The sequence below is a fragment of the Candoia aspera genome, chromosome 1 (genome assembly GCF_035149785.1).
Source record: "Candoia aspera isolate rCanAsp1 chromosome 1, rCanAsp1.hap2, whole genome shotgun sequence".
NCBI classification, from domain to species: Eukaryota; Metazoa; Chordata; class Lepidosauria; order Squamata; family Boidae; genus Candoia; species Candoia aspera.
In genome coordinates this window covers 331,739,118-331,765,682 of record NC_086153.1, presented here as the reverse complement: position 1 = coordinate 331,765,682, position 26,565 = coordinate 331,739,118, and the positions used below count along the sequence as shown (strand labels likewise).

At 42.5% G+C, this 26,565-nt stretch overlaps 1 protein-coding gene across 2 annotated transcripts in view; it reads right to left on the bottom strand.

Annotated features, from left to right (window-relative positions):
• ARID3A (AT-rich interaction domain 3A) overlaps positions 1-26,203 on the bottom strand; it is a 354,333-nt gene extending 328,130 nt beyond the window's left edge. For both annotated transcript variants that reach the window (XR_010066962.1, XM_063290744.1), the window contains exons 1-3: positions 25,822-26,203; positions 17,893-18,896; positions 15,459-15,753 (exon numbers count right to left, since the gene is read on the bottom strand). Coding sequence is in view for 1 of the 2 variants with exons in the window: in XM_063290744.1 (XP_063146814.1) it covers positions 15,459-15,753; positions 17,893-18,332 (735 nt within the window). In the remaining variant the exon portion in view is untranslated. The remainder of the gene's footprint in view (positions 1-15,458; positions 15,754-17,892; positions 18,897-25,821) is intronic.
• Positions 26,204-26,565: the final 362 nt, after the last annotated feature.

Genomic DNA, 26,565 nt, shown 5'->3' with positions numbered 1-26,565 from the left:
CCAACATGAGTTCAGAATTAATTCTCCCCACAGTTCTGTATTTGTAATGCTCTACGAAACAGCTGCAAAAGTGCTCAAGGCGGTGGGTGGGGAAAAGTAAATAACATCACAAGTGCCAACTAGCAGATACCTCCTAGGATTTTTTCTCTGAAACACACAGACACACATTATCCCAGAAAACTTAAGAGTATTTCTGGATTAAATAGCAGAGTGGGAGCTGAATGGACAGTATGTGTGCCTTAACCCTTTAAGTCCATTTACATTCAAGAGCAGGAGAATGTATGCTTCATTCTTCAGCCTTTCAACATTACAGGCCTGCTTATCAATTGGTCTAACTATGCATGCATTGCGTTTATATTGCTCTTAAGACAATCCTGGGATGTGGTCTGGTCTGAGAAGCAGTGACAGGCTCACAGTGACCTGAGATTCCTGGCTGAATGGGAATTTGAACCTGACTCCACTTTCTTCTAGATCAAAACTGCTATTTATTTACAATTATTGCGTACTGCTCTAATCTTGGTAGACACTTAGCAGTGTGCAGGACAAATCAGAACATAATCAACTATAACAAGCCATGACAGAATTAACTCAATGGATGCCTGCAATCATACTGAGGTCCATTGGAAGAAGATAAGACTTCCAAAAGAAGAAAAGTAGATAAGAAGATAAGTATTCCAAAGAGTGGGGCTACCACTGAGAAGGCCTGATGTCTACCCCACATCCCCGAACTTCATGTGGGGTTGGGACTCAACAGGCCCTCTCTGGATGTTTGGATATCTATATTGACTATTCATACTTGGTAAGATGGGCCCTGACATATCTCACTACGGCACTCTGTGGGAATTTATTGGTAATGACCAGCCCTTTGAACGGATTTAAGCTGCAGAATCTCAACAAAAAATTGTGTCTGTTGTCAGAGACATGAAAATGAGTTAACCATGCTTGATCACCAGATCACTTTATCTATGCTGCTCTGAACCCCAAGTGTGGAAAGTATGATGCAGAGAGAAAATCGGAGTCAAAGAAAAGCAGAGAATGAGGTGCTCTCTTGGACAGGCTCACGGTACACAGATGATACCTTAAAAAGACAAAAAGGTGTCCCACTGAGTTAGATCAAAGATCCTTCTACTCCACCAATCCATTTTACAGAATAGCCAACATCTCTGGAACACTGATCCATCAGAGTATCTCTTACCAAAGTTCATCACAAAGTCTTGGTACAATCCTTAAAATATCTCAAGAAGTGATCTCAGAACCTCAGGAGTAGAATTAAGAGCAGCATCAGATCATTGGTCAATCCCAACAGCCCATGGGATTCTCAGTTCTCAATCCCAACAGCCTATGGGATTCTCATTTACATAGTAGTAAAAAAAGTTATCAGATAAACCAACCATCTGCAATATGGAAGAGAGTTTGGCCAAGAGTAGGTGGCAAGCTTTATAGCAGATACAGAATCTGAGCCAACAACTTCTTCTAGATGACACACTGTGGTTAGGCTTACAGATCATGTTAAATCATAGTTTCTTTAAACCATAATTTGCTGAATAAGCAACAATGACCAGGTTCACACATAAGTCTAAGTCATAAATGTTTTGGTGATCCCAACCTCTTCACTTCTTATACTAATATCCACTAAATATCTGCATCCTAGCAGGCAACTGCAAAGAAGGGGGAAATAGTAAACTTGGAAACTAGGTGTGGAGAACAATATTACTGCTTCTTTTTTTGTTCTGCCTATTTCATATAAGATTCTCCCACCCCATATCCGTGTTTTCTCTGTTTTTAATTGCCAGACTCACAAACACAAGAGATCTATTTACAGCAGCATGAATTGAAGGGCAGGATAACCTAAGCTAGAATTGCTGGGAAAGGAAGAGAAGAAATTGGCATTTGGGGCAAAATCCTACCAAACAGACCAGTGCCACACACATACAAACTTTTAGGTCAAGCAGAACTCCATATGCATCCTTATTGAAGAATCACCAGAAGATAAACTTTTAATGTCCAGAACTGAATGACACCCCAGCATTATAGTCCAATTGCTGGGTGGATTGCCCATCATTAAAAACGCCAAAAGAAAAAGGGGTCACTGTCACCCAAGATGAAACACTTGTTGTCATTCCAAGGAGGCAATAACAACCTGTGATAAACAAAGTCTAGACACTTCCATAAAAAAAAACTAGAAAGGCAATACAGTTGGGTGGGAAAGAAGCCGATAATAAAGGAAATGGCGTGGACTTTAAAATAAAGCTACCAATCAAGCAGCGGTAACTTGTTGGACTACCTTTTCTCAGACTTACAACCATGACCATGTAATTGGCAACAATGAATTTTTTAAAACATCAGCTGAACTGCTTTGGGTGAGCACAGAATATTGCCATACTGCTAAAACTGACCGAAGTCAATAATACAGAGCTGAAGGCAACACCCAAAATCCAGCTTCTCTCATTACACAAGCCAAGCAAAAGGAACAACCCATCTCAGGTCCTCTGGCTTATGGTAACATATCCCATGATTTGCAACCTTTCCTCCCAGTTCAATCCCCTGCCCATCCACTTTTCTACTCCCAGCTACTGGTGGCCACAATTTTAAAGTTCAAGGGAGATAAAAGGCAGACAAGATGAAGAGTTATTTCTCATATGCATAAACGATTTGTTTCCTTAAGTTGCAGCAATGGCCATGAGGCTTCTGAATGCAAGGCAGGGAAAGGGGAAGAATCAGACAAAAATTCATAGAGAATTGATTTTTCCTTGACTACATATTCCTGCTATCCCAGGCATTACACTACTAAATATCAGTTTTGGAAGACAAAAGGCACGCCACTTTGATATCCTCCCTGAGGTTTTCCCGAAAGCACTTAGTTGCCCACTGCTGGAATCCGGATGCTGGGCTAGGCAGACTTTTGGTTTGATTCAGAACAGTCTTGAATTCGTAGAAACTGTATAAGGATTGGATACATTCACTGTAAAAAAAAATCTTAGAACTATTTAAGGATAGGTAAGAATGAATATCCCTAAATACCAGATACTAAGTGGGAGAAGATGGCCTTCATGAACTCCTCAAAGGGCTTCCCAGGAGCAGGTGGCTGGCCATGAGCAACAGGAGGAGTGCCAGACTAGATAAACCCACCCTGACCTCATCCAGCCAGGATATTCTTTTGTTTTTAAACACATCAGAGAGATTTTAAAAGTGAAGATGAGAGGCATCATTATGGTAGCTAACTGAAGCTCTGATATACAGAGGCAGTCTATCCCTGGTCAGTTCCACCTTGGAAGACCAGATAGAGGAAAGCAACTGTATTTATATTCTAGTTGTGATCTTTTCAGAATGGTCACTACTGGAAGCTCTTATGTTTGGTAGCCTTGATTCAGGAAAATAAGGAATCTGTGGACTCAATCCCCAAGCCATGTATCATGGAGGAATCATGACCTGCAACTATGTGTTTTATTACTTTTAACCTGTCAGGCTGTAACATATCTTGAGGACCTGTCCAAAAATGCCCTTACTACATTTACAGAAAAGCACCAGGCAGCTTTCTCAACAGGTCTTAGAGAGTGCATATGGCTTGCTAATTTTTCTTCTTGAAAACAAGCCCTTTTCTTTGAACTGATGTTTTCTCTTCAACTCAGTCGACACCCAACAAGCTGGAATAATGGCCTTCCTCACCAGCACTTTGTCCGCTTGGCTTTTGTTCTACTAGCAAGCATAGTTAGCATCCGAGGGGGGTCACCTTCTAATCTGACCTCCGCTCGTTCAGTAGCAGCCCCCTGGGAGCAGGGAACATCCTCCGCGGCTTGGCTTTCTAACCTCAATAATTCTTGTTCATGCCCTTGACTTGTGGACAAGGCTCTCCGGAAGCCCCGCAACCTCCTTCACTGCCAGGAGTTTTTATACCAAGGCTGAATCTTCCACTTGGAAGGACATAAAGAAGAAGCAATCAGAGGTTAGGACAATCTTCCCCAAATGTCTGCAATTATACCTCCCAAGATCATCCAGTCTCCCTGGCTGGGAATGATGGCTGCTGTTGTCAAACAATGTGGAGGGTGCCAGGTAGGGGAAGACTGGGTTCAATCACCTCTCCATAATATCTGGAGTTCCCAGAGATTAGCAAAGGTACCAGATGCAGATTTGCAAAGTGAATGCTTTTAGCTAGCCTGCTGAGAGTATCCGTTCAGTTTCCCCACATCAAGCTAGCTTCTCCACCCGGTCCCATAATACTTCTCCCGCAATTGACAGGGTCTTCAATATGGTAAGGCAGAGCAAGGCCTTTCCCAGTCTTCAGTTTCAGCCTCCACAGCCACCCAGTCAAGGTAGTGGATGATGAGGCTAGGACCTTCTGCAACCAGAAGTGCAAACGCTCTTATCACTGAACTGGGCCTTTTCCTCCCATTCATGCCATATATGGACAAACTAGCATGTGAATGTAACAGCACTGCTGGATTAGATCACACATCTGTTTAACCCAGCTTCTCATCAAGTATCTCTACAGCAGTGGTCTGCAGCCTTTTTGGGCTGATGGGCACAACTGGAATGTTGAAAAAATATTGTGGATGCTTGCATAAAATGGCTGCTGGGACAATCTGTCTATTTAGAAAGGGACAGCTACAGGAGACACAATCAGTTCCAAACCAGATTTACCAGAATGCTACCATTCTGTTCCTCTTACAGGATGCTTCCTGTGTTTATCCTTTGCCCCTTCTTCAGACAGATGGACCCATTTCCAAAGCAGTAGCCCACCATTTTTATTATCTAAAAAGAGCTTGCAGGGCCCTTGGAGAGAATAATGTAATGGAGGTTGGGCCATCACTATGCAGCATTCCAGTTTGTTGTTTTTGTTTTTTTTAATAAAAAATAGTAATGCAGAACCTGGTGAGCAAAAGATGTTGGTATCCTGGAGCACCACACTGGATACCTCAGTTCTTAGCAGTAGGAGTCACAGATCCCTGTCCATGTACAATTTAGAGATAGACTACTCAAAGTCCAATTCCCTGCTCAATGCAGGAATCCAAATTACGCATCTCAGACACATGGCTGTCCCACCTCTATCCAATCTTATCCAATGAAGAGGAATCTAACATTTTAAACATAAATAGAGATGTTATCCCCCACAGATTTGTTTAAACTTTAAAATAAGAATTTTAGACAAACCCTTTATTTTATTAGGCAATACAGGTTTCAAGTACTGCAAGAAAGGGAAGTTCACTTTCTAAACACTTTATTTTTACCATCTCTCTTCCTACACTTAATTTCAGGTTTGCTTTCCCCCAATCTAAAATGCCTGACTACATCTCTTTTCAGGTCTGGAGCATGTGAGCATAGCACATTGACAGCATTTTCCCCACCAAATGGCTTTTGCCATTTGGGGCCAAATCTAACAAAGACACCCAATCAACTCTTTCCAGTATACAATTACAACAAAAGATTTCATTGCTGGGAAATATTGCAGCAGCTTTAAGGTGGGGGGGCATAGAAGGAGGAGGAGGAAGGAAGAGAAGGAAGGAAATTGCACCGGAAATGTGTATAGGCCATGTCTCAAACTGCTTTGTCAGGTTTACTGACTCACCAAGCAAGAAAAGTTTTGCAGCATCTCACCAAATCTTGCATAATTGGGGAGGAGTGGGGAGAAAACCGTCCTGAACTTTGGAGGAAATAGACAGCTGCAAATTCTGATAGCAACAGCCCAGAGCTGAGACTCCCAGTGGGATGTACAACACAGCAGTTTGTTACAGTGTGGTGGGTTTCACACTTCTTAAAACATCACTTGCAAGCTGTTCAGTGAATTTTACCAAAATGTGTTTCTCAGTGTATATTTTGAAGAAATATATTGAAAGCCAAGTTGGCCCAGATCCCTAGCAGTAGAAAGAATACCAACCACTTAGTTGCCTTGGTCCAAGGGAGGGAGGCAATCTCAGCTCCTGAAAAGGAAGAAACTTATTTTGGTAAGCCGCCTGGAGTCACTGTGAGTGAGTTGGGCAGCCATATAAATCACTTAAACAAACAAACAAATTATTCTGTGATTAATGGATGAGATCAGGCAGAAGCCGCTGTATGGCGCTTATTCCTCCCCTCCTATCCTCCAACTGACAAACTGCCCCAGGATTGCAATGCTGAAAAGCTACATCCGGAGACCACATATTAGGAGGTGGGGTAGGGGGGAAGTGAAGTTAAGGATTGCTGGGTTTGAGTTTGGAAAGGACAGTCTTCCTTTTTGTAAACTAAGGTAATAAAGCTATTTTATTTCCTATTGCTAGTTGCCTTTTTTATTTTAATCTTCTTACTGAAAGAATGGAATGTAAGTCACTCAAGGTTTCTCTGAATGGGAGCAGGATAAGCCCCTGCAAATAAATAAATAACCAAATGCTGTCTTTAAAACTTTATACACACATACACACACCACCACCACCAATTAATGCGGCATTAGGAGGATACAAATTTGAGGGCAAAATGTACAAAACTGGAAGAGACTAGAGAGAGAGCGACATTTGTCAAGGGCCTGTACAGAAATTTTCTCTGAAAAAAGGTAGAACAGGAAAGAAGAAGGAACCCCGCTAAGCCAGTTGAATTCTGCATTATGCAAATGTCATACAAGAAAACAGAGGTGTACAGTGGAAAAGTAGGAGGAGGAAATGGCTGTTGTGGGAACCCCTATTTTGAATGATGGAGGGGAAGGGAGAAAGAAGAAAAAAAGGGGAAGCCCTGTCAGAAGTCAACCGTTGAAAGTTTTCCATTAACCCTGGCAGTTTCTATGAAACAAACACGCACACCTTTTAAAGAAAGAAAAACAAGCCTCAAGCACGGTAAGATCTGATGACTTAATTGGACTGAAACACCACAAGACTGTCAAGTAATTACCAGCACAGTGTATTCACACAGCACATCCTTATAATTTATGTGCAAACAGGACACAAGCACCATGGTTCTCTTCCAGACTATACCCTCCACTATCCTTGTCCAGTGCACACACATGCACACACATACATACCCCGGGATGGGTTTATGTAAAGTGTAATACAAAATGTTTAGAAGATGCTCAACTGCCTATCCTTGGTATTCCTGAGTGAAAGCCCAGAGTTCCCAGCCAATAAGGTGATTTGGACAGACAAATTTGGGAAGGAAAGTTCACAGATCTGTGTCAAAGCACTTGTTTCACAGGCTGAGAGTCATGGGTTTAATCCTCAGGTTCTTCAGTTAAAAGAGAGCCAGTGTGGTGTAGTGGTTAAGATGTTGGACAAAGTGGGAATACCCAGGTTCTAGTCTGCCTTCAGCCATGGAAGGTCCTTGGATGACTTTGGGATAGGTCCTCCCTCTTTGCCCAAGAGCCAGGGTGGAATAACAGTGAAGGTGCTAGTCTAATAGTAAAGAGACTCAGGTTTTAGTCCCCACTTGGCCATAGAAGTTCCCAGTGTGGTAGAATGGTGAAGGTGCTAGACTAGGAGAGGTTAGGCCCAGGCTCTAGTCTCCCCTCCCTGGGGGCCTTTGGGCCAGTCTCTCCCTCTCAGCTCAACAGCCAGAGTCATGTAGTACTGAGGACTAGGAGCAGGAAGAACAAGTTCAAGTCCACCCTCAGCCTTGGAAACTCATAGAGTGACTTTAGGCCAGTCCTCCTCTCTCAGCCCAAACTAGGATTGTTGTTGTGGGAAGAATGAATACTATATATGCCATCTTGAGCTCCCAAACAAGAGGTAGAATAAAAATCTAACAAATAAAAGCATTTGATGGAAGAGAATGAGAAGAATTTCAAGGACTCTCAGGTAGAGCATTCTCAAATTCATCTATCCTTTTAGTGGACAATGCAGTCAATGTGTCCTACAGATCCCCCTTGAGAAAATACAGGCTATAAATTAACAAACAAACAATCTCTAGTCTAATGGGGAAAAACACTCCATGTTGCCCAGGTCCCAAAAAGCTACTGCCATCCACAGCAGAGGGATAAACAATTTGACCTGGAATAAGGTAGATTCATGTGGATGGAGCCAGTTACAAGGATCACTACCTATCACTTATTAAGCTATAACCAGGGCTGACAAACCTATAGCCTTCCAGATGCTGATAGTTATGGTTCAGCATTCCTATGGCCATAGGTTCCCTACCAGTGTCTCGTGGATGCATTTCTTGATCATTGCTGGTGGTTACTGATAAAGCCTTAAAACACTTGGAAGTCCAAATACTTAGAAGACTTTCTGCACATCAGCCTTTGTGATGATCTCGGAAGTCCTTTTTTCACATTCCAACACTATTCAAAAGTAGGCAATTTTAACCCTGTGTAAAACTAACAAATTATTGTTGCTTTTATACTATATTATAATGCCAAATTGTTGGCACATGCCTACAATGTGAATGGCCCAGACCATTAACAAGATCTCTTTTGAACACCTCTCTCTAAGGACCCAAGGTTGCGCCATAAATTTTAGGGAAGCCATTTACAATAAAATGGCTAGGAAGACAATGGTGACTAAAGCCTCAACAGAAAGAAATAAACTTGACTCAATACAGGACTCCAACTGTCATCAACCCAGTATAGTCCTTGCTGGCTGGGAACAATGGGAACTGAAGTCCCTAAGAATGCTAGGTTGGGGAAGGTGGGGCAAGAGCAATCATGGCATGAAAACAATTTTATCTTTCTCCTGCCACTTTGTCTACACAGAGCTCTGACGGCCTTTTGCACTGGCTGGAGACTACAAGAGTGACCAATTCAGACTGGAATCACTTGCTTCCCATTCAGACTCAAGGCATCAGTATCAACAGCTCAGTGATGAACTCACCTTTAGACAAACTGAGGACAGGGCAGGGTGTCTGGATGACTGGCCTATCTGGGCACTCAGTCATTGTCGATCAGGGGTGGCAACTGGATGACTGAATGGTGGGACACATCAGCTCTCCTCTGCATCAGAATTTCATACATCCTGCCTTAAAGAGACTGTCACTTGTTCTTTACTAAGGTAAACTTTCCCCCCGTGTCCCAAACTTCAACTCTGTCAAATCATTCCTTTTCCTTTCCAGAAATAATGAATTGGAAAATGAATCAATAGGAACATGGTCACACCAAGCTAGAACACTATGCACGCACACACGCACACACATACCTCCCACAGACATAGGAGAAGCAAAAACTTTAAGCAAGATTCAGACAAACTGGAGTAGATTCAAAATAAAAGCAATACAGATGACCAGGAAATTAGACATTAAGTCTTATGACCAGAGATTGAGGGAACTGAAGATGCTATCCTTTGGGTACTTGAAAAGTGCTACCACACAGAAGGGGGCCACAATCTGCTCTCTACTATCCCAGAGTGCAAGACACAGAATAATGGTCTTAAATCACAGAATGGCAGTTCCGGTTGAATTTAGGAAAAACTTCCTAACAGTAAAAGCCACAGGACAGTAGAATGGATTATCAGGAGAGGTGGGGAGTTCTCTTCACTGGGTATGTTCAAGCAAAGGCTGGTCAACCTTCTGTTAGGGACACTTTGATTTGGTTTCCTACACTGTGCAAGAGCAGGTCCCTTTCAACTCTAGGACTCCATGAATCTGCTCTGGAACGCATGAAGCTTTTGCCAGAGCCACTGAACAACATGAAAGAGAAACACACCAAGAACTGCTGGCTGGCCTGCTCTGAGAAAAGCCTTTCCCAACATATGTCAGAGGGAGGGAAGAGACAAGCATGCGGTGTTCACCTTTGGATCCCTGCCAGGGGTTTGCTCGGTTAAGCATCTGGCAGCGAGTTCCAGTCGGCCCTCTTCCAACAAACTTTTCCCCCCCCCTTCCCTTCCTTTCTTTCTTTCTGAATGCTCTCCAAGCCCTGCTGATAGGCTACAGCCTTGTCAAGCAGATGCCTGGGAAAAAAAGGAACACAGGAATGTAAACAAGACGGGGCTAACAGGATACATGAGACAGGACTTGCCAAGCTACCACAGGGGCTGTCCCGGGCAGAAGGCCTTGGCAAAGATACAGAGTGACTTCTTAACCCTGACTTTCAAGACACAAGCAAAGTTCCTAGGAGCAGAGCTTCGCCTTGTGGAGGTGACAGAGGCAGGAAAGTTGGCTTGTAGTGGGAAAGGAAGAATGCCTAGACTAAGGCAACTAAGGGTCTTCCATTTAAAAGAGCCTCAGTGCAATGTTTATTAGTTTATTTTACCATATGGCTTCCTACAAAATATCTGAAAACAGTTTACAATCACAAGAAAACAACAAGTTAAAAACAGTTCATAATTGCAGCCTGGTGCAACCCTAACCCTAACCCCTTGTTCACCCATAGCCTAAAGCTTGAGGGAAACTAAGAAAGAACAGAATGTTGCAGATGGATGGATGGATGGATGGATGGATGGATGGATGGATGGAAGGAAGGAAGGAAGGAAGGAAGGAAGGAAGGAAGGAAGGAAGGATTCTTTCTTGTGTTGGATGGAAGGGGAATGCAACAGAACACAGGTTTAGCTCTCTTTACTTGGAGGAGGGTGAAGGTGAAGCTGAGAATTCAGGAAATAGGACAACATCTCCAACATCTTGGAGCGCACTAAGCTAATGAAGAACGAACCACAAAGGCAGCAAAAGGGGGACAACAATCCCCTCCTCCTTACACAGGCCCAGGGAACAAGAAGAGCTTAGAAGGAGTGAAAGGGCTGCCTAGAAAAAGGGCCTTTCATTAGCAGAGAACAAGCATATCAGCTACAAATAGTCAAAGTGCAAATCAAGAGAGACAACTGTGTGTGCATGCAACAAATGCATGCGCATGCACCATATATAACTTTTGCCTAGATATACGAAGCTGAAGACCTTTGTTTTGGCAAATGGAATGAAGACATGATTATTCTATCTCCATTTTTGTCTCTCTTCCCATGTCATTGTTACTTAAATTACTTTTTTAAAAAATGGGGGGAATAGGGCAACACTTTGACATTTTTCCCATTCTATTTTATATAATTTCACTGCATTACTGATGTGGGTTTTTATTGTAACACCCTCTGAATTTTGTAAAGGAAACTTATCTAAATATGGGGTCTGCAACCATAGGTTCAGGGTCTTGCTTGCATTCAAAAAGGGCCATTCTCTGCAGTGCATATTATGCCAACCTCAGGTAAGTATGCAAATTGCATTTAAGCATATTAACCCTTCACAGTCTTATCTTTACCTTTTTTGTCTTTCTCTCCAACTATTTCTCTCCACAGATTGCAAGATTCTGGAAATGATGTCCTACTTCCGTACCAACAGAACCAGATAGCATTATCCTGATTTTCTCTTTTTTATATATAGAATCACACTTATGATGTAAAATTATTTGCCTTTTAGAACATGTGGGAGTCTGCCTTCCCAAAAGTGGGGAGTTCTGCTGCATCTTGAGTGATGGAGTCATGCTCAATATGATTTGCTGCTTGGGGAACATAATTGCTCTCAACCTACAAAGTGACTGTCAGAGTCTCTGAGAATAACTGAATGATTCAGGAGCAACTGAGTGATTGCACTTAATGCACAACAGGGCAAAATTACCTCCCATCAAGAGAGATGAACACCCTTGCAGACCAATGATTCTGATGCTAGGAGTACTCCAGGCTAAGGTTCCCTTCCAACACTGTGAGTTTATGACTCATCCACAGACACAGTGGGAAGCCCTTTTTATAGGCAAACACCACCAAAAACAACCCTTTTAGCACAAGCTTGGCCAATTTAGGAATCACTGAATTATAGTTTTTTTAAGGCATTCTTTTAATATAACTAAAAATTCCAAAAATACAGATACTGAAGAAAAAACTAGAGAATTCCACAGTATTCCTATGACCTTCTGAAAAATGGATCTTTTTACCCCCTCCTGCTATTTTCTCCCTCTTTCTCCATCTGGATTCCATCTGCTGCTGTTTGGACAAAAAGGAGGGGGAATCTCCTGATCATCCCTTCCACCCCAAATTCTCAATGTATTTACAACTAGTACATCAAAGGAGACTCTGCCTCTAGGGAGAAAGCTTGCAAAGAACTATTTCCTTCTATTAGCTTTAAGGCTTTTTTGATTCAATACCCAGTCCAGACTGATCAAACAGAAAAGCAGGAAGGGAGGCAGCAGGAAAGAAGTTTTTTAGAAAATGGGGGCAGGGGGTGCGGGGAGAGAAAAGATTTGGCGATGGGAAAAGCTGGCACGGTTAAATTAATGTGTTGTTTCTTGGATTGGGCTTCCCATTAGTTATATACCATATCCCTTGTATCAACTGTCAGAGGGAGAAAAGAAAAAAAAACAAGAATAAAAGATTCTACATCCATACAGTGGGACTGAAATACTGTAACTGCAAGCAGATCCAAGCAAGAACAGAAGCATGAAACGTCTGTACTATCTGCGTTGAAAAGAGAGTTGCTATTATATGGTTATAAGACAACCGGTACCTAATTACCATGTATTCAGCTCAAAATATAATCCATGGGGACAGGAGTGAAAAGTAACGTTTGATATTTAAGCTATCACATTCAAGGGCAGGCATGCACACAAGCATTCTACAAAACAGCATGGTTTTATTTAGGCACAAATCCTCAGTTTCAGTGACTGTACGTGTTCTGCTGACCACTGTTATACAGAGATAATTAAATCAATATTGAAAGCAAAAAGCCAGCTTTTGCAAGCAATTCTTACACAAGAATTCTTACACATTCTTACTTTATTGCTAGATAAAGTAAGAGTGTTCCCCAAAACACATTTAGCTTCAGCAGGCTGTAACACTGTCACCCCAAAGGATACTTCTCAGTAGCTCAAAGAGCAGCATTAACAGTCAAACTCCTCCTTCAAAAGTTGCCCTGTCTTTTACTTCCTTTCACTCAAAGAGATATACAACCATTCTAGGCATTTATTTGGCATTTCTATTTGCTTTCAAGCTTAATCTCATATCCATAAGGACTTGCTTCTGATAAAAAATCAAGGAAAAATGAAGAATAAGCATTTTCACGTGTTCAAAATCAAAAGAAAGGTTGTGGGGAACACAACACAGCTGTACCTCAGGTTATTTTTTGCCCCAAAGGGGTGTGTTTTCCCCATATCCAGGCTAAACAAAACCCACAGCCGCTATTCAGAGCTCTCTTTACATATAATATTTTAAGAATTTATGAGTAAAAAAACCCAGAGACACACAAACACATGCAGAATCTGTGTAAGACTTTCCAGTCTGTTCCTGCATTAAAAAAAATAGTTTCAACTCTATTTCAACCTCAGCTCAGAGGGCAAAGTAAAAAGGAACTGAAGCCTGAACAAACTTGTTCCAAATAGTCCAGCTTTTATTGCAGGATCCAGGAAGAGGCCAGCTAATGCTGGTCAGTTTTGCCTGGGGAGAAATATTTCAAGGCTAACAAGCTTCTCTGCAGATTTCTATATTGCTGAGTTTCAAATGGAAAAATCTGTTTTCTCTTTCTATCAAAAAAGAGATTATCTTAGGAAAAGCATCCAAAAGGAGGTGAGAAGAGAAGACAAAGAATTCTGTTTACAAAAATGAGAAAATCTAATTTGAGTCCTCATAAAAGAAAAGTGGGCAGGTTTCCAGGCTTGTTGTAATTTTTTTTTTTTGGAGGGGGGAGTAGTAGAGTGCCAAGATCTACCACTTAGAGCCTGGTGCCAAAGACTTGCATTTACGTGTTAAAACCATTCTGAACCCAAGCATGTGTGTGCAGTACTAGAAACAGGAAGAACTCACTGTCCTTCCACACAAAGACCCACCTCAAGTTACCCCAATATTTCTTTTCAGCAGTATTATTTCAGGGAGGGAAAGAAAAAAAATTGTGTTGTTCACACTGAAAAACAAGGGTCAGAAATTTTAGCTGATCTACTTCAAACTTCCCAGAAATTTCTACTTCTGATACAGAACATAGGGATAGTATCCTGCTTAGAGTCATCTGTGTTAGATGGGCAGCTATATACCAAATAAATAAATAAAAATAAACGTACAGAATACTTTTATTAACAGCCTTCAGATTCAGACACGTGAAAAGAATTAGAGAGGGGAAATTAAGGCTCAAAAATGAAACTATCATTGATGTAAGCATCTCACATATGCATAAATATGCACAGAATTCACCAAGCTGCTTTCTACAATGGCCACCTGGGTGCATCTGGGAAGTTCACCATTCATCAGCTAACAACACCTGACGTTCAAAGGAAGACTGCCTCTGAACACAGAGGTTACATTAACCACAAGTCATTAACAATATCTCTTCCCAACTTCTCCAAAGCAAGGCCAGCAATTCCTAGAATTCACAGCCATGGTTAGAACTTTTAAACCAAGAACTTCGGCCACTCAGGCTGGGTACTATTCAACAGAACTGCAACTCCCATCCATCTGAAGAATGTTGGACTAGAGAAGGTATCCTCCCCCATTAATTCATCCAGATTTTAAAGCCCCATATGCCAGCAGACAGCCATGAGGATACCTGGAGGAAGTTCAATTAGTTAATTCTGTCCTACTTATGATGGTTGCTAACTCATTTTAGATATTCTGCCACTACATTTCAAACATGTTTGTATTATTGTACTCTTCTTCTGTGAGAAATATCTTTAATGTGTATACTCCCTGGGCATGCACTGCCTGATTGACAATATGCAAGTCTTCTAAATGAGTAAATGAAACTAATTAATTGGTGGATCCCAAAGCTCTAACAATGTTCTCCACTCTAGCCATAATTTTGTAAGTCTCTCTCTACTATGCCACCACTATTGCCTTTTGTCCCTAAATTAAAGAAGTATTTCCCAAACTGTACCACCTGAAAATATTCATACAGCTGATCTTTCCCACAAAAAGTTGATATATGCCTCCAAATCACACCACTCTCAATTAGTATTTTCCAAAGGTATAAGCCAAGCTTTTCAGCACATACAATGGATAATTAAACAAACTGGGGAAAAAGGATATGCCACATTGCAAAGTTGCAAACTTGATCTGTGTCTTCTGTTCAGTCCCATCTTAACCACCTCCACCAACAAAAAGTTCAAGAAGCCACAGGTAAATGCAATTATCTCACTCATAAATTCAATTCCTAAAAATATCCCCTACCAACAACAAATGGAAACAAGGTTCTAGTCCTCACTGGTTGGAAAGAAAAAAGCAACATCCAGCAACATCTTGACCAGCAGAATCACAGAATAAGATTTCTGTTGTTTTATGCAGAAATGGGACTTGTAATGTTTTACCTCGTTTATCTCTGTAAAACTAGCAGTGATTAGCAGAAGCTGTCTTAAAACTGCAAATGTAATTGAAGGAATTATGCAACACAAACTATACATTTAATATGGGTTGCACAGAACATGTTGCAGATTTTGTCTGCTTACCTTGCTGATTTGGGACTCCTGATCTAGAGCACAATCAACCCTAACTCTTCCACAACCCTTTGTAACACCAGACTGCCATGTTTGGTCCCAGAGGGAATTCCCAACAGGCTAAGTGTGACATTGACAGGAATTAGGGACTAATGAAAGGAAGGAAAGACGTTTCACAGCTCCTTACCTGCTTGAATTGTTCTTCGTAAGTCCAATCTCCATGGTCCAGGACTTGGGGCTGCAGCTGTGACAGGCTTTGCTGGGGAACCCCAGAAGGGCCCCGTTCTTGTCCCCCTACCAGCCTCGAAGATTCTCCTCGGTATTGCTGGGGGTTCTGTTGTTTGTGGAGAAATGGGGTGCCAGGGCTTGATGTAGCCACTGCACTGGAGCCAAGCCCTTCCTCCACCATTTCTTCTTCTTCCTCGTATTCTTCCTCCTCCTCACCCAGGTCTTCTTCAAAATCTTCAACCCACTTGCCCTTCCTGAAGGAGGGAGAGAATTATGAGGAGGAAGATGTGAATACCTAAAGCAGGGTAAGTCAAAACGGTGACTTTGGGCTCCAATGTGCCTCCAGATTCCTCCCTGATGCCCACCAGGCTTTAATAAAAGGCATGTTTAGTTTAAAATAATTAAATAGGAAGGTGGCACCTTGCAAAGCACCATAGCCTTGCATCATAGTTATTTGCAGCAATGCCTTTGGGCCCCAGTAAGTCTCTCAAAAATGACAGACAGCATTCCAATAATTATTTTGGGACTGACTATGTCCACCATGGCAGCCATTCTGGGAGTAGATTTCCTCTAACACGCTTTAATGTGACTGCAGCCACCACAGGCGTGCAATATTCCAGATACGCTCTCAGCCCCCAAAAGTTGTTTATCCTAGCCTATAGTCAACCCTACACAAAAGATCGGCCTTCTAATGCCTGAATTACAGCATGAATTGGGAGTGGGGCTTTGTTTTTTAAAAGCAGCTAAGATAGACAGACCAGAGAGAGCAGCCTCCCAGCCCTCCTTTTTATGACTTGAATTGTTAACTTGAGGCCAAAAACCTTGGTCTGCTTTACCATTTCCGGGAGGGGGGGATTTGAGGGGCTGAAGCGGAAAATAGGTACTCTAAGCCCTGCTGAGACTTTAAACACCATTTCATTCCTTAAGAACACCAAAAAAACTCCAAAATTGGGAGTACAGCCCTTGGCATGCTTCATGAAGCCTGGTTTGAAATTCCCTCCTCCCATGCTACACAGGCCATCCCTAGAGGTAAGCCAGCTAGTTATGGGACTCAAACTCCAACACACCTGAAGGCCACCAGGTTGGGAGTGTAGAAGTATCTGACTGCTGAGTAAACAAAGGAATATTTAGACATACTTCACTCCCCTCAAAAGATTCTGAAAAAATGGCGTCCTCTCCCTTTGCCTCCTTTGTTTTTTTTGTTTTAAACGAGAATCAGGAACTTAATCAAAAGCCCAAGGCATTAAAAACTAGCCAGACTGGTTTTGCCTTAAGAGCTCTGGTTTTATTGTCTCCTGACCCCAACACCACCAGGGAGGAGCACAGAAGCCTGCCAGAGAAACACACCAAATTACCAAATCATGAGCAGGAGCAGTCAAACAAGAGACCATCTTTTTTTCCAAGCATGCTGCAATGTTCTATGTGATTTTCAAGCTACAAAACAACTCAACTTGTTCATGTGTTATTACGTACTTCTCCCACCCTATTTGGGGGGAGGGGGTAAATAACACCTTTTTAACTTGGGAAAAAAAACCATTAAAAAAAGAGAGAGGCTCTTGAGTTTATTTAGTTTGCAATAGAATCCCTCATGCTTGGGCTGCACCTTTTCCTATGGAAGTATAAAATGGCTACTCCCTCATCCAAGGTTAAAAGAAGAGAATGCAATATTAGACACCATCTGGGAGAAAGCAAGCCCTTGGCTTTCTATCACAGCCTAGACAGTTTGCAAATTGTATGTTTTAGCACAAGAACTCCAGGGTAGCATATACAGCTCTGCCTCTACCTTCCATTCCAATGTCCCTACAAAGTATACAAAGCCTTAGGTTTCAGGCAGAGAGGCACACCTTTATTCAGGCTAAAGTCCACTCCTTGACATCTGGCAAATAGCGCTGAGGGGCCAGGGCAAAAATTACATTTGATTTTATTTGACTGGACATTTCACTAACATTAAAAATCCTTCAGACAAGTACAGTCCAGTTGTGCATTCAATAACATCCTGCTTTGGTCATATTAAAAATTATAATCTGGCTGAGAAAAAGGAAACCTGAAAGGGCTCTGGAGTGGTGGCTTCTATGGGCAGAGAGGGGAAGGGGGGAAGTGTCAAAAAAGTTATATAAATTGAAACTCCACCCCTTTTAATACATGTTGTATGAATGACGCCGGAAACAAAGGGGCAGAGTTTTGATCACATAGATGTGATCAAGATCATAGATCTTGACTTTCTGACAACCCCCCACTCATTTGTGGCCCCTGCACAATGTAGGGTCACCTGGACAAAGATGAGCCTTCATGACTTAAACATCTGAACCCCTTACGAGGACACTGACACATACGGCCTCTTCCCACTCACACAGTGAGCAAGAAGTGCTGGATGGGCCTCAGACAAGACTTACATCTCCTCTTCTTCCGAGCCCATTTCTCGAGGGTATTCGCCATCTTCTTCCTCCTCCTCTTCTTCCTCTTCCTCCTCCTCCTCTTCCCCTACAAGCTCTTCCTCTTCCTCTGAAGAATGGCTCTCCTCTGACCCAACTGGGCTGGAGGACTGTCTGAGGCCAGCTGCAGCTGCTCGCATGGCTGCCAGGGCCGCCATCTGTGCCCTCTGGATCCGGGCGCTGTCAGGCTCCCCCCCCTCCTCAGAGAGAGGAGGGTCCTGGCTGCGGCCACGGGCCAACGCTGCAACGCCAGGGGCTGGCAACATGGTGGTCTGATTCGGTGCAGGGAGGGGCAGAGGACTGGCCTGTGGCTGATCCTGTTGCTGCCGGGCCTCCATCTCCTGCTGCAGCCGGGCACGCTGTTGGCGCTGCAGGTTCTCCATGACAGCCTGCAGCTTCATGGCTCTGCCTGCAGGGGGCAGTGTCCTGGCAGAGGAAGTCCGAGGAGAGGAGCACCGCTCCAAAGGGGAGGAGCCTACGTTTTGCACAGAAGGCGCAGGGGCTATGGAGTAGCGATCAGTCGGGGTCAGCGCCGTGAGGAATGCTGGGAGATGCCCTCTGCCCCAGGTGTTCTGGGGAGGGCAACCGCCTTAAAAAGGGGTTACAAGACTGCGGTGTTGTGTAAGTCAGGGAGAAGCCCGTGGCACCATCAACCACTTCAAAAAGGTGGCCCTTTCCACAGCAGTAGGAGGACAGCAAGTCAATTGTTCTTGGCCAAAAGGAAAGAAATTTGTACAAATATCTTTTAAAAAGCTACTCAAACCCCATGATGCTTTGAAGACTAGCCGTGATCCTGAAGTTCAAGGTCCCACGTTCTACGCAACAACCACGTTGCTTTGCGCCACCCTGAACTGAAGCTTAATCCTGTTCTGCTATGTTTCTTTGCATCCAAGAAGGGCGTAGGGGCAATCTGCAAACTGTGAGTTGTCCACCTCTTCTTCTTCATCTAGGCGTCAGTGAAAAACCTGTCCAAGAAAGCAAACACAAACGCACACACAAACATTAGAATAATAAGAGCTAGAAACTTGACTTCTTAACAAAGGCTAATTTGTCCAAATGTCAGGAACTATACCAAATCTGGCTGTTGCCAGGAATCTCATAAGCTGTGTTTTACTGACAGTAGCTCCTCCAATGCTTGTCTATAAACAGACAGAAAGAAGGTGGATAAAGAGATGGAAGATATGCGAGACAAGAGCAAGAGGAACCCATTAGGACAAGAAGCTTTAATGTGAATCACGTGGAGGGTGGAAAAAAGGAAGACTGCACCTGGAGCAAACTTTGTTGATAAGATACTACAAACATCACATACCCATGGACACATGAATGTACATATAATGCACACATAAACAAAAGCGGAAGAAATTATGAAAAAGGGGAACAGCTTTTTTTAAAAACAAACAGGAAGGTGGGAGAGAGCTTTTCAGCTTTTACCATGAAGCAAAGAGCAAAGCCTTTGGTCAGAAGGGAACAGTGATGTAGGACACTGTCCACAGCTAATGATTGTGGCTTATAAACAACCCTCCACCTTAGTTCTGTATCTCAAGATAAAGACCACATTCACACAGTCACAAACAACACTTTCAATTTTATTTCTACTGATCTTTCATGAAGCATCTGCCCAAATAAATTTATTTACTATGTAAATATGCATGGCTGCCCATCTTAATCAAATAATGCCTGGTGGCTAACACAAATAAAAAACTGAAGTGTTGATATAAAAACAATAGAAAATAAACAATAAAATATGTGCGGTTAAAAAAACAACTCTTCAATCCACAAAGAGCAAAAACACAAACCAGACTCCATGAGCATCCCGGTCCTAAAGCCTGAGGGAACAGCCAGGTTTTTAAGGTCTTCCAAAAGGTGGACCAGGGTCAAGTTACCATGCCTCAAGAATTCTCACTAGCCTATTTGCCATGGATAACCACATTACTATTCATAGCCGGATGGTCTAAAAGATGGAAAAAGACAAGGCAACAACAACTTTCTCTAATTTACATTTGGGTCACCTAGACATTCCTTGCCCCTGGCGACCAAAGCTTATTACTGTATTTTCTAACATCTGCCAAGGCTTCCCACAAGGAATACCACAGGGAGGATCATCATCTCTCTAGGAAAAGATAATATTCTGGCATTATCTGCTACAATGCCACAGAACATAACGCTCTTTTTACAGAGGGGGAAAATGTACAGAAATAAAGATTCTCATGGACAGAAACTGCAAACAAGACCATGCACGCCTTCGCTAAGAGCCCCCAAGCTCGTTCAAACTTGCTCAAATTAATGCACTCATAATATGCATGGCATCTTCACTGAGAGTTGGAGGCACAGCCAGAAGACGGCAGAGGACTCCTCCCAGATATAGTCAGATACAGAAACTGCCAGACTCAAAGCAGCTTATGCCTTCAATTTTTATCTCTGCAACAACAATCCTGTGATGTAGGATAGACTGCAAAATAGTGACTATCTCAATGACATCAATTGATAACCTATATTTGAGCATGAACTTGAGCCGGTCCCATTTCTCCCAGTCCTAGTTCAGTGCCAGAAACCCTACACTGCCCTGGCTCTATCAAGGAGTTTCTCTGAAACTTGAATTCTGGTAACTCCACAGGTATGTCCATGGAGCTCTCTCAGCAACAAAACAGAAGTAGTTTGTCGTTGCCTTCTTCTGGGATATTTTTCAACTTTCCAGTCTAACCTATAGTTCTGGAATCTACTGTTGGTCTCCCATCCAAATACTAACCACATCTGACTTTGCTTAGCTTTCTGAGATGCGTCAAAAGTTTGCCTGAAAATATGTAACTTTGAAAAAAAAATCATCACTGCCACAGGATGAGAAGGGCCATAGCTTAGTAGGTGAGCCTCCACTCTGCATGAAAAAGGGGCCTGGATCCAACCCACAACCTCTCCAGTATAGTACCACAAAAGACTTCAGGAGTTGCTGACTGTGAAGTTGAGCCTTCCTCAACCTGGCTCTTTCCAACCATGTTGAAATGGCAATTCCCAGTTTCCTAGGAAGCCTGGACTGGGAACTCTGAAAACTTGCAGTCCTAATTCTCCAAAATATGCTAAACTGCAGAACGTCAGTACAGACCACCCAGGGCTAGGGTAACCAAGGGTGACATTTGATAGAAGGGGACCACCAGTTCCAACAGCTCAATAGATCAATTCATGGAGGTGGAGGAGAACCGGCTGCCAGTAGCCACAACTGAGAAGATGCTTCTCAGGGATCATCAAGTTGCCTCTTTGAATAGCTATTTTCCACTATAACCAACTCAACAGATCTGAAAACTCCACCCCCTCCTGCCCCCACCCCACAATTTAAACTTAACGGACAGCCCTGTCAACTAACCCTGTTCTCTGCCTCCGGCCAAGGGCCCTCTCCCACCAAAGCATGTGGGCCGCACCCCTTTCTTCCCAACTGCCACGGAACCCTCACCAAGGCAAGCGCCTTAATGACATCAGAGGATGTCATGAGTAAGGATGGCGAGCAGGGGGCTCTCACCCAGACTGTCAAGCGCATGCGTAGCACTGAGGAACTGTTCAGCCATTCAAAGAGACACAGATCGGGACCGCCTTAACCTTTGGGGTTTATATGGCTGGGTTTTCCCACGCTTTCTCAGTTTGTTAGGATTCTTGTTAAGTACTACTAATAAATATTAGAGACCAAGTCCTCGCCTCAGTGTGTTTCCTGGTAATCAGGACAGAGGAAGTAGGAACCAATCAGGAGACCCATAGCATCCACACTCTGTAATTTCTTTGGCTGCATCGTGCAAAGGAAGGAGCAAAAATTATGCATTCTGGTTTTCATATACTCAAGAGAGAAGGTGTGAAACTTGCACTTCCATACCTACAAGATGACAACGGAATGTGCCTCAAAAAAAGAATACCAGTCAGAAACTCCCTGAGAATAAACTAATCTCAGTCAAAAAAGGAAATATATTCTCAATTTTGTCTGTTTTACACGTAATTTTGCATAGAGCTGTTTAAATATTTCAAATTTCAAAAAGTCCCAGAATATGGAAACAAACACTAATAATTTTACATTCACAATGTCTGTTGCATGCAGCTTTTTATTCCCCTATTGCCCATGATAGAGTTTTCATATTATGGAAATTTTCAAGAGTTGAATATTGTTAACATGGGGAAAGTAACCATGTGGGAGTCTTCTTGAAGAGTGTTATCTATCTATGTATCTATCTGAATAGGTAAATTGCAAAAGTTTAATAATTTTTATCATTGAACAGGTAAATGGCAAAAAAAGTGGGCAAACTAATAATTAAATAATTAGCATCAGTATTTCAGTTCTTGTGAATTTAGTCGTGCCTGCTCCTTATTACCTAATCTAATTTAGACTGCTTACCTAAAATATTAATAGCCAAATTCACAAATGACCAACACACTATATAACCAGAGATTGCAAACGTGTGCCCCTTGATCCTGGCTTGGATTGGTGGAATTTTGGGTTGTAATAAAGAAAAAAAGAATCCAGATTGTCCATCTCTGTCTCAAAATACATGATAATTTCAAATGCATTAAAGCATGAGAAAAGTACCTTCTTCTCCTCTTGCTTCTCCTCAAGAACTAAGCAATTCATGCCTAGAAATTAAAGATTAATTATAATGTCTTCATCGTGTTTTCTCCTAAAGACCAAAACATTACCAAGTGAAGAAGTTCCCTGCTTGTCCAAAATATTTTACTTCCACCTACCACCACTTCAAACTCTAGAGCCAATTCCAGTTGTAGACAAGGGTATTTACAGTTGTCAAAAGTCTGAGAGAGAAAAAAAATAAAAGAAATGGCTGAGTTGGAATCTCAGAAGCTGGCCTCCTCAAAGCTCTGTTCTGGGCAAGAGAGATTTTTGCTTTATTAATCTGGAAGGCAGCAGAAAGTGAAACAAAGGACAATTTACAGAAGCCCTTGTTAGCTAAGCAGAAAAAGCTGGTGGGATTTTTCTAGTTACATGCAAATATTAAGATCCTCAGGACAGGCAGAAATAGCAAGTTATGTGCACAGAATGGATAGCATGGAGAAATGCTTCTCTGTCAGGGTTTTGGTGTACCTTTGCAATTTATATCACAGCCAATTAACAGACACAGCAGATTCTATTATCTGTGCTGCAAATCAATCCCCCATAGGCAAGATGTGAAGCTGTGCAGATCCCAAATGTTTTTTGCATGGCCTCTGTTTTCCCCATGCACAGACTTGAAATTTAAGACTCTTAATTCCTTGGGTAGAATTCTCTGTCAAACAAAGTTAATAGCATAACGTTAATCAGATTTTCAGATTTCTCCCTCCCATTTGGGAAGCATAATCTAAGTTCAGCCTAGGAACGAGAGCTGTTTGAGCTACACGTGGTGATGTGCTTTCACACATGGACCACACTCATGGGCTGGAGCAGATGTGTGCCACAGAATGGTGAATTGAGCGGTGGATTTAATTTTAAGGTTTGGTAAGAGGAACAAGCAACAGCAGATGCGCAGAGCTAAGAATTAAAATGTACTTCCTGAATTGTAATGAAGCAAAAATAATGTGATATGGTTAGGAAGCCCTCAGTCAGTTATAATTAGGGAGTTATAAACCAACTACATATTATTTTTATGAGACTGATAAATGAGATGAGGTAAGTGGACATTGATCATTTAGGAAATTTTGGGGTTAAAAACACTGCCCAGCTTTTTTCACTGCCTCTAGCTATTCAGCTATTATTTGTCCATAAACTCCTGTATACAACCTATGTTCTCTGTAGCCTGGGTGGGTGTCTATCTATAAGATTATGTATGTGTACGCACGCATTTGCACCATGCCAAATTTTGCAATGGTGGTGACCTTGACTACTAGGTATTAGTCATTCTCTTATAAAATTGCAATCATTGACCAAACCAGATTTTTCCAACTCAAAAAGTATGTTGGAGGTAGGGAGGTGTTGCATACTCATTAACATCAAGCACTTTCAATATTTTGTCACACTTTGGTGAGCAGTATAAGAAGAACAAAGAGGCAAGACTCTGCAGGTTGGATTTGCAACAGCTGGGGTCACCTTTTAACTTCTCCTAGTCTTAACTTTTGGTAGGGGAGCAGAAACAGTATAAGGTTACCCTGGCAGGGGCAAAACCATTGTCCATCCAAGAAGCTAGGCCTCAGTGATCACAAGCAGAAGCAACACAACGTTGCATCATTTCAGGCTGTTTGCTAGTTCGCAAAAAAATGACTCAGGTGATCTTAAATTCCAGACAGAGGGCCCTGAAACACCCTAAATTACCTCTTAATCTGATAAATAGAGAGAAGCCTGAAAGAATCAGAACTGCAAAGGAAAATCCGAGTCCTCCTCAACGTGTTTTTCAGCTTTTTTTCTTTAAAGAGATTAAGCTAGTAATTCCTGCAAAGTCAAAATGTAGAGATAGCTCAGCAGTCAGGAGAAACATAGCCACAGGATGCAGATGGTAATTATAACAAAGTTGAAGGGTGCTTTCCTTTAAATGCAGTATTTCCCAAACCACCCCACCCAGGTTAAATAATCAAAAGGCAACCCAGATAGGTAGGCAAAAGATACCCACTGCACCCCTGCATGATATATTGATCCAGCTGGTGGCTCAAAAGTCAGTGCAATCAGATCTCCCAACTCACTCTTGCTACCGACGCACCAGCCTGCACGCTTTCACATTTAGTCCACTCACCACTTTGACCTTGAGTCTCCAAACAGATATTATAGAAAGGGGCTTGAAGGTGAACTGGCCCAATCTCCGAGCACAGACTCACGCCACAATACACACTTTTTTGCTAAATATTCCATTTTAACCATTATACAAGGGGTGCAAGCACAGAAGGTGCCTCCAACTTGAATACTGAAATACCCTGTCTCTTTGTTGCTGTTAAGTGCCTAAAATGCTGTCTTAATCTACACTCATAATCGCACTTACTAGGGCAGTTAGGCCCAGCAGACAAATGAGAGACATTTCTGAACAAACATGCTATTAATGGCATGCTATCTTTACAAAGATTATTTCTAGGTTAAGGTGGAGAGATCTGGAATGTTAAAAAGAAGGGTACAAGATAAGGGCAGTCCTACAGACCAAAATATTCTGGGTTGTAACAGCTTGTACAATAAATTACACATATAAAATGCAGCCTTTGCAACGAGACCCACCAAACCAGATTTTTATTTTTTTAAAAAGTGCTCGTTCGAGACTCAGTAAATGCGTGTGTAAATCAACTTACGTTGCCTAGAACAATCCAACACAAAAACAGGGGGGAAAGGTCGCTAAACGATCCATACAAATGTTATGGGGGGGGGAAGCGAGTCAACTAGATTATTTTTTAAGATGTACTTTTAAACAATCTTTGCTTAAAACAAAACACCTCAGCTTAAAATTAAATTGCAAAATTGAGGAGTGGAGTTGCCAGCTTGTTCAGGAAAGGGAGAGCAAGGAACTCATTTGCACCCAATAGGGGAAAAAAAACACCAACACACGAAGGAGAGGCGCCCCTGCCCGTCGCACCCTCCCCCCTCTTCGATTTCAAATATAACCATTTTTTTTAAAGTAAAGTTAGAATCCAAGGGCAGTTAAAAGAAAAACAGCCACGCGGAGGCAATGCCAGATCTCGATCAACTGTAAAGCATATTACACATTAACTTTATTTAGCCATTTATTTATATCCCCCTACCCCCCCAAAAAGCACAACTCCATTCCCTTCTTTGGGAAGGGAGGGGGAAAGATGAAGCTCTCTTCCCAAACGCCAACAATTTTGTTTTCCATTCGCTCGAATTTCAAAATACTAGACGCAGAAACACACACCCATACACCCAGCTTGGAGAATCCAGGGCCGTGTGTGCGTTTTAAAAACGCACTAGAGAGGGCCGGATTCCTACCGGGGTTGCTCTTTTACCTTGCAGGGAAGGAGGCGAAAGGACCCTCATTTTCCCTTCTCGCTGGTTCCTTTCTTCCCCGGAACCCAGTCACTGATCCAGCTGGGCTACTCCGCTTCCCATGCGCGATGTCCCCCTTGATCTTCCAGGCAGATCTTTCCTCCTTTTTTTTTTCTTTTCTTCCTCGCTTGCCTCCTCCCTCCCCCTTTCTTTTTCTTCCTTCCTTTTTTTAATTGCGTCGCTTTTAATGCCGCCTCCCTTATCTGGCTTGGATTAGTAAATTTCCCTTTACAAGCGATTGCATGGCCTCCTCCTCCTCCCTCGATGCCTAAGGCGTGCACAGAGAGGGATAGACAAATCATAGGATGACAAAATAGCAATCAGATGCAAATTCCTAACCTCTGAATCAGGACCCAGCCATAGGAGAGGGTTGGGTCCTGCCCTGCTAAGGGAGCGTCGTTCAATTCCTCCTCGCGGAGGAAAAATGTGCAGGAAGCCAGTCGCCCGCAAGAGACACGCCACCTATATCTGCACGTTTCAATCCCTTTAAAGGCCCACGGCACCCCAAGTGCTAACCCTAACCCTCTAAATCAGGGTTTCTCAACCAGGGTTCCGTGGCACTTGAGCGTTCCGCGAGAGGTCATTAAGGGTTCTTTTGGAGATCTGGATTTATTTAAGAAATTATTTTAAGTTCGGGCAACCTCGCATTAAAGAGGTAAGTTTCGTTATTTTTAGTTTAAGAAATGTTGATGCATATATACAGG